General features: G+C 46.3%; 1 protein-coding gene across 1 annotated transcript in view; it reads right to left on the bottom strand.

Annotated features, from left to right (window-relative positions):
• Nucleotides 1–8,219, bottom strand: part of EXOC3 (exocyst complex component 3) — a 25,184-nt gene that overhangs the window by 12,780 nt on the left and 4,185 nt on the right. Inside the window, exons 3-4 of the mRNA XM_011970586.1 lie at nucleotides 7,312–7,531; nucleotides 678–1,359 (exon numbers count right to left, since the gene is read on the bottom strand). Of these exons, the coding sequence (XP_011825976.1) occupies nucleotides 678–1,359; nucleotides 7,312–7,531 (902 nt within the window). The remainder of the gene's footprint in view (nucleotides 1–677; nucleotides 1,360–7,311; nucleotides 7,532–8,219) is intronic.

The following is an 8,219-nucleotide window of genomic DNA, read 5'->3' as shown; positions in this document are numbered from 1 at the left end:
AAGAAAAAAAAAAAAGAATTTCAGAATACCCCCACCACTGCACCGTTTTTCAACACTACTTCCAATTAATCCATGCACAGAGTGGTTCATGTTCCCTTATGTGAAGTGACAAAGCCTCGTGCTAGGATACAAAAAGGATGATAGAGTTTTCTCGAACTATCTAGACTTGTAACTGTTTATTTTTGAAAGACTCACTGCTATAGGATATTGGTGAAGAGAAACCAAACCCAGGATTGCTGGAAGCCAGGGAGGTGATGTGGTGGTCTCCTCCCCAGCTGGGTGGCCATGTGCTAGTCCTAGCCCCACCTGGGACCATGTGTCCTCACCTGTAAAATGGGCAAAAACACGCCTGCTTCGGGGTGTCACCGTAAGGAAACAAGTCAGCACACGGTGAGACAGGATAATGGCCCAACCCGGAGCTGCACCCTGTCAAGCTCAACGGGGCTGGAGGCCAAGAGCAGAGATCCCTCCCAAGCACAACAGTGTTCAAACACCAGAGGCTGGGCACCAGCAGGTGGACCAGAAAGAAGACGCCCCTTGGCCAGAAACCAAGGCCGTGGGCCCGGAGCACCTGCCCAGAGTGACGCCCTGTGGTTGGCTCTCCGGCAAGTGGCTGCCAACCCCTCTCACACACGGCTTCTATCTAAGAGACAACACAGGCGCCAGGTTAGCTTTACCTTGTGTATGTGTTTAAGACCCACGTCAAGAGGCTCACGATCTCATTGGCTTCCAAGTCTTCCGATGCAAGCTCTTGCATCCGCGTGCTCAGGGCTTGGTGGTACATATTCAGGAGGTTCTTAAAGATCTCATAGTGGGGAGGAAAGCACTGAACCATCAGATTTTTGGCGACAATGAGGTCATCCAGGACGTACTTCCTTATAATTTCCAGGTGACGGACAAGCCACATCTTGTCAGACTCCCTGGTGTCTGCCTGTGTGCCCTCAATTCTGGTGGTCACAGTCCTCTCCAAGATGGTGAACATTTTCTCTTTCCAATTCTTGGGCCTCCCAGGAGGAACAAAGCCAGTTTGCTTTTTCCGGTCAAGTATACGCCTGTCGATTTTCTCTTCCCTTTCAATGATCCTGACAACTGAGACCAGCAAGGTGGGGTCACGGCGGACAGTGACCAGTGACCTCTGCAGCACCATCCACAGCTGCTTAGCCAGCTCATCAGAGAGCCCCTGCGTGCTGCCAAAGTAGCCATGGATGAGGGTCATGTCACGTGTGTTCCCACTGTCCATGCGGTACTGCTCGTACATCAGCCCGTCCCGGGAGCACTCCAGGTCCATCAGCTTCCGGTGGGCTTGCAGGAGCGCCCCTTGTTCAATTAGGTCCTGGGTCTCCCTCACAATCTCAGGCACTAGAGAAAAGGCACAAGACAGCAACATAAACCACCACCACCACCACTACATAAAAGGCTGCCTGCGTGCAGCATTCTAGGAACACGGCAGAGCAGGAAGCCATCTCCCTAGCTAACAACAACTGCAATGGCAGGATGTGTCTGAGGTAACTATCTTAGGACCTCTGGAGTCTACTGAAGGCATAAATTGTAAACTGTGGTTAACTCTGGGCATTTGCAGCTCTCAGCTGGGCAGTGGCTACCCAGGCCCCACGTCCTGCCCCGCAGGCAGCTGTGCATGTGCTGATGTGTTCCTGGAGCTGCCTGAACACAGTCTGCAGCCTAGCTGGGCAAAAAGAACCCTGTCCTCCACACCAGAGATCTGTACTCTGATCACTGACTGCTGCTTCTGACCACAGAGGTGCGAAGAGGCGAGCAGCCACTGTTGCATCTTCCCCTGTTCACAGGCCCCTCCTCGCCCCCACACACCTCCAGGGAATTTTAAAGGGCCAATGTCTTCACCACCTCTTTCATCTGTCCCCCTTTTTGAAAGCCAGATATTTATATATAAATAAAGACATTCAAAAGTAACTGCATTTACAGGAAAAATTCAGAAGTGGCCAATGCATGCCCAGGCAAAGGCACAGGCTCAGAAAAGACTTGAGATGACCTTGAAGTGCACACTTCAGGCTGCGCCTTGGCACAGAAAGCCTACAACAACCAAAGACAAGAATCATCAACCTGGGAAGGGGAAAGAATCTGATTTCCAGAGTTATCACATTATTTGATTCAAGTGTCCCTTTTTCAACAACAAAAACATCACAAGGCACACAAAGAAAGAAGAAAGTATGGCCCATTCAAAGGAAAACATAAGAAACTGTCCCTGTAAAAGATCTGATGGCAGATCTACTAGACAAAGACTCTAAAACAACTATTTAAAGACGTATACGGAACTAAAAGATGTGAAGAAAGAAACATGTATGAGCAAAATGTAAATACCAATAATGAGACAAAATCCAAAGGAAACAAAAAAGAAAATATGAAGCTGAAAAGTACAATAAATGAAAAATTCACTGAAAGGATTCAAAGGCAGATCTGTGCAGGTGCAAGAAAGAATCAGTGAAAGTGAAGACAGGACAATGGGAAATATCAAGTATCAGGGACAGAAAGAAAAAAGATTGAAGAAAAGTGAACAGAGCCTCAGCGACCTTGTGGACACCATCAAGCAGGCCAACATATGCTTAGTGGGACTTTTAGAAGGAGAAGAGAGAAATGGGCAATACATTATTTGAAGAAATAATAGCTGAAAACTCCCCACATTTGATGAAAGACATGAATATGAAGATCCAAGAAGCTCAATGCCCTCCAAGCAAGAGGAACTCAGAGGTCCACACTAAGATACAACTTAATCAAACTTTTGAAAGATTTTGAAAGCAACAACTTGTCAGAAACAAGGGCTCCTAAATAAGATTATGAGTAGATCAGATTTCTCACCAGAAACTTTGGAGGCCAGAGGCAGTGGGATGACATATTCGAAGCGCTAAAAGAAAAATACTGTCAACCAAGAACCTTAAATCTAGCAAAACTGTCATTCAAAAGTGACAGTGATATTAAGACATCCCCAGATAAAAGTTGAAAAGCTTGTTACCACAAGATCTGTCCTGCAAGAAATGCTTAAATGGAGTCCCACTGGTTGAAAAGAAAGAATGCTAGGGAGAAACTGGAAGCCATGTGAAGAAGTAAAGGTCTCAAAAAAGGTAAATTCATGGACAATCATAAAATCTAGTATTATTAACACTTCAGTTTTTAACTCATCACTCTGTTTTCTGCATGACTTAAGAGACTAATATTTTTCTGGTTGAAAGGGGCAAATAAAAAAGAAACTAATACATTAAAAAATAGTCTAAAAGCTAGTAACACTGTAACTTTGGATTCTAACTCCACATTGTTTTTCTACCTAATTTTTTAAAATGAATGCATTAAAAAACAATTATTAGTCTATGTTTTTGGACACACAATGTATAAAGATGTAATTCTGTGAAATGAACAACCCAAAGCTAGTAGAGATGAAGCCACATAGGGACAATTTTTGTGTGTTACTGAAGTTACGTTGATATAAATTCAAACTAAAGTGAGATAATGTTAGATGTTAAGTGTAATCTTTATGGTAGGCACAAAGAAAATAGCTATAGAATATACACAAAAGAAACAAGAAGGGAATTAAAATGTTTACTACCAAAATAATCAAAAGCACAAAATAAAAAGGAATGCAGAAATAAGAGACAAAAATGTTATATGGCATATAAAAAACAAACAGTAAAATGACAGAAGTCCCTTCTTATCAGTAATCACTTAAATGTAAGCTCTTCGATCAAAAGAGGTAGGCAAAATTAATTAAACTCTTCAATCAGAAGAGGTGGACAAAATAGATTTAAAAAATAAAACATGATTCAACTCTACGTGTTCACCAGAGACTAATCTTAGAGCCCAAGACACAAATAGGTTGAAAGTAAAAGGATGGAAAAAGATATTCCACATAAATAATAACCAAAAGAGAAAAGGAGTGGTTATACTAATAAATATGAAATAGACTTTAAAAAAAAAAAAAACTAGTCACAAAGAAGGCCATAATGTATTAATAGAAGATTCAGCAAGAAGATGTAACAATTACAAATATTTCTGCATTTACTAACGGACCATCAAAATACATGAAGCAAAAATGGATAGAACTGAAGGGAGAAACATTCACTTCTGTAACAGTTGGAGGCTTCAATAACTCTCTCTCAATAACGGACAGAACAAGCAGACAGAAGCTAAAAGAGGCTTCAGTATCTCCCTCTCAATAATGGACAGAACAAGTAGACAGAAGCTAGACAAGGAAAGAGAGGACTTGAACAATGCAACAAGCCAACCAGACTGAACAGACACAGAAAGAACACCCAACAACAGAACACACACTATTCTCACATGCACATGCGACAGTCTTCAGGACAGACCATGGATTAGGCTTCAAATTAAGACTCAGGTTTTTAAAAGATAAATATCATACAAAGTACCTTCTCCAAACTCAGCAGATGACGTTAGAAATCGGTATCAGAAGGAAAACTGTAAAATTCACCAATTTATGGAAATTAAACAACATATTCTTAAACAATTAATGAGGCAAAAAAGGAAACATAAGAGACTTTTTTTTTTGAGACAAAGTCTCCTCTTGTCCCCCAGGCTGGAGTGCAATGGCATGACCTCGGTTCACTGTGTCCTCTGCCTCCTGGGTTCAAGCGATTCTCCTGCCTCAGCCTCCCGAGTAGCTGGGACTACAGGCACCTGCCGCCACCATGCCTGGCTAATTTTTACATTTTTAGTAGAGATGGGGTTTCACCATGTTGGCCAGGCTGGTCTCGAACTCCTAACCTCAGGTGATCTGCCCGCCTCAGCCTTCCAAAGTGCTGGGATTACAGGCATGAGCCACTGCGCCCAACCATAAGGGACATTTTTAAAAACTTAGAGAAGAATGAAAATGCAGACGAATCAGAAACCTCGCACACTCCTGGTGGAAAACTGAAATGCTGCAGCCCCTGGAGGAAACAGTCTGGCAGCTGCTCAAAGATTTAAACATAAATGACCACACGGTCCAGCAGTTACACTTGTGTGTACATACCAGAAATAAATAAAAGTAAAATATCTGTACACCCATGTTCACTACAGCATTACTCACAATGGCTAAAATGTGGAAGCAATTCGAGTGTCCACCAACAGACAAACGGAGAAGCAAAATGCGGTCCATACATACAACGGAATATTATTCAGCCTTAAAAGTGAAGGAAATTCTACAGTACTACAGCATGGAAGAACCCTGAGGACATCATGCTGAGTGAAATAAGCATGTCACAGAAAGACAGATAATATGTGATGCCACTTCTATGAGGTTTTCAGAGTCATCTAGTTCAGAGAGACAGAAGGCAGAACGTTGGGGAAAAGGAGCTGGGCAGAGGGTGCCAAGTCAGTGTTTAATAGGTGCAGATGTTCACGTCTGCAAGATGAAGAGTTCTGAAGATGGAGGTGGCAATGGTCGCACAACAATGTGAACGTTCTTAATAGTCCCCAACTGTACACTTAAAAATGGTGAAGATGGCAAACTGTGTATGTGCATTTTAGCACAAGAAAGAATGCAGGAGGGGAGCTGTGTACACCGCATTACTGAATTATAGGCAATGAGACAAGTCTGAAGGGACCCAAAGCACATCTTCTCAATGAAAATGTATCCGTAACAAAAAACATGCATACCACGTAGGCTCATTTGTTCACCAAGGAAAGGAAATTATTTCCAACTGCTGTAGATAAACTAATTCCAGGCCGGGCGCGGTGGCTCAGGCCTGTAATCCCAGCATTTTGGGAGGCCGAGACGGGGGGATCACGAGGTCAGGAGATCGAGACCATCCTGGCTAACACAGTGAAACCCCGTCTCTACTAAAAAATACAAAAAACTAGCCGGGCGAGGTGGCGAGCACCTGTAGTCCCAGCTACTCGGGAGGCTGAGGCAGGAGAATGGCGTAAACCCGGGAGGTAGAGCTTGCAGTGAGCTGAGGGCCACTGCACTCCAGCCTGGGCGACAGAGCAAGAATTCGTCTCAAAAAAAAAAAAAAAACCTAATTCCAGTAATGCACCTTTTGGTCATTAGGCATTAGTTTAAAAGACCAGAAGGAAATGTAGCCAGCCAATACGAAATAAGAGGAAATGAACTAGAAAGGTGCCAGCTGAGCATCACCAAGGAGACTCCGTCGAGGGACTCTGTTCCAGTTCCAGGCAGTCCACAGTCACCAAGAAGAGCTGCTTTCTGAGTTGGCAGCACTGTGGCATTTGTGTTGGGCATGCACAAAGAGATGCAGACCACAGCCAAACATGTCACCCTGCGGATCACGCCCTGGAAGAAGGGCACACACAAAGCAACGGGACAAGGTGCTCAGCAATGCTGCAGCCACAAGCATAAGAGGAGGGCGGAGAGGACGGGGTGGACAGGACACAGGTTACCAAGGTGTGCTGTGGGCAGCTAGGGAGAACCGTGCCAATTCACACGTGGCCTCGGGAGCTGAGGAGCATCAGATGATGCAGCACAGCCAGTGTGGAGGGCGAGCTGGGGCCCGTGACGGCTGCGGACGGGGAAGTGTCATGCAGACATCAGGGCAGAGACGTTGGGTAGAGGAACAGGAAGAACTTGCCAAGAGGCCAGATAGGAACAAAGAAAGGGAAAGAATCAGACCTTGCCAAGGCTTCTGAGGTTGGGGACTTGAAGGATGCTGCTGACCTTGACACAGAGTGGGGACCAAGGCGAGGGACGAGGCTGTGGAAGCAGCTCCCGTCACAGCAAGTGGGAAGAGACTGTGAACACAAATGCTAGGAGCCACCACCCAGGGCCAGCTGGCACCTTTCAGGGACAGGTTACTGGGCCCTTGGCATCCTTCTGAGGCGTTCAGGGAGAAGACTGAAAGAGTCACGCCCCCACGGCACTGAGCCCCAGCTCTGCCCTGGCCTGGGCACACACGCTTCTCCTGCCGCCTGGGAGCTGCTGCTCGCCTCATCCCTTCTGCTCTGGAATCTGCTTGCTCTGTCCCATGTGCAGGGCGGCTTCTCCCACAGCTCCTTTTAAGCATGGGCCGCGGCACCTTCACTCTTCTGCACTCAGAGTCTAACAGCCACATCGCAGGCAAGGCAACGACACTCAGCCAGGGACTCCCTCTACACTGCGTTTGCTGGGCCTCTGTCCTGACACTGAACTACAAGCCTTCTTCTAGCCTTTACGTGCTCAGCTCATCACTTCCATCCACGTTCAAAAAAAGACGCTGAGCAGACAAGAGTCACACTTACCGCCTACAGGTCTACAGTGCGGGCTGCAAAGCACACTGCACACAGAGCACTCAGTGAGTCATGCAGAGACAGGTGTGAGCATGGCAAGTGCCTCGCGCATCTGCCTGGTACCTGAGAAGATGTTCTTGAGGTTCTCCACGGCTGCAGCGAGCTGGCTGTGCTGCACCACGGCATCTTTGACATCCTTGAGGCTCTCGATGGTGTTGATGCTCTGCCTCCAGTCCTTGCTGACGTCCGCCAGTGACTGCTGGATGTCTTTGACGTCATTCAGGGCGTTGTGGAGCTGGCTGAGACCTGTGCGCACCCCGTCCAGCTGTGACTGGATGGCAGCCTGAGGAGAGACGCCACACGGGTGAGAAGAGCCAGTGACAGCCATGTGCTGCCTCCTGAAGAACAAATCTTCCCCGGGAGGGTCAAGTTCAGGAAAGAGCCACTGAGTAGCAGGAAATAGTCAATACCCAGAAAAGAGAATAAAATTAACAAGGATTTAATTGATTCACAATGTAACTTTTTGTTTCATTGCTGCCTGGGAAAGAAAAATGATGCATTTTAAAGCTTTGATGAGAAAACGTCAGGACACTCATCTAGCCTCACACCTGGTGATACCGGACACCACCACGGGTCTGCCCTGGGCCGTGGCCTGCTATGGTACCTTCAGAAGGATGTCACCCATGTTCTCCCCAGGCACCCTAGTTTCCTAAGAGGTCTCATCTAGGCAGAGAGAACGGTCAGGACTTCACTCGCTTGGGGCGGGGAGTTCCTGCTGTTCAGCCAGGACCATACTTGGCCTCAGGACAGCTGACCCACAGGAAAGAATCGGCACCCGAGCTTCAGATCCACTCTGTGTTAAAGGTGAGTTAAAACAATCTGAACAAAATACCCTCCAGTGATGCTCTGTAGAAGAGCTTTAAATAAGACTAATTCTCATTCCTCTGGTGTTGTTTAAAAACTTAATAGTCTTGCAGTGAGCTGCGATCCGGCCACTGCACTCCAGCCTGGGCGACAGAGCGAGACTCCGT

The sequence above is a fragment of the Mandrillus leucophaeus genome, unplaced genomic scaffold (assembly GCF_000951045.1).
Source record: "Mandrillus leucophaeus isolate KB7577 unplaced genomic scaffold, Mleu.le_1.0 Scaffold957, whole genome shotgun sequence".
NCBI lineage: Eukaryota > Metazoa > Chordata > Mammalia > Primates > Cercopithecidae > Mandrillus > Mandrillus leucophaeus.
This window is presented reverse-complemented; position numbering and strand designations above follow the sequence as displayed.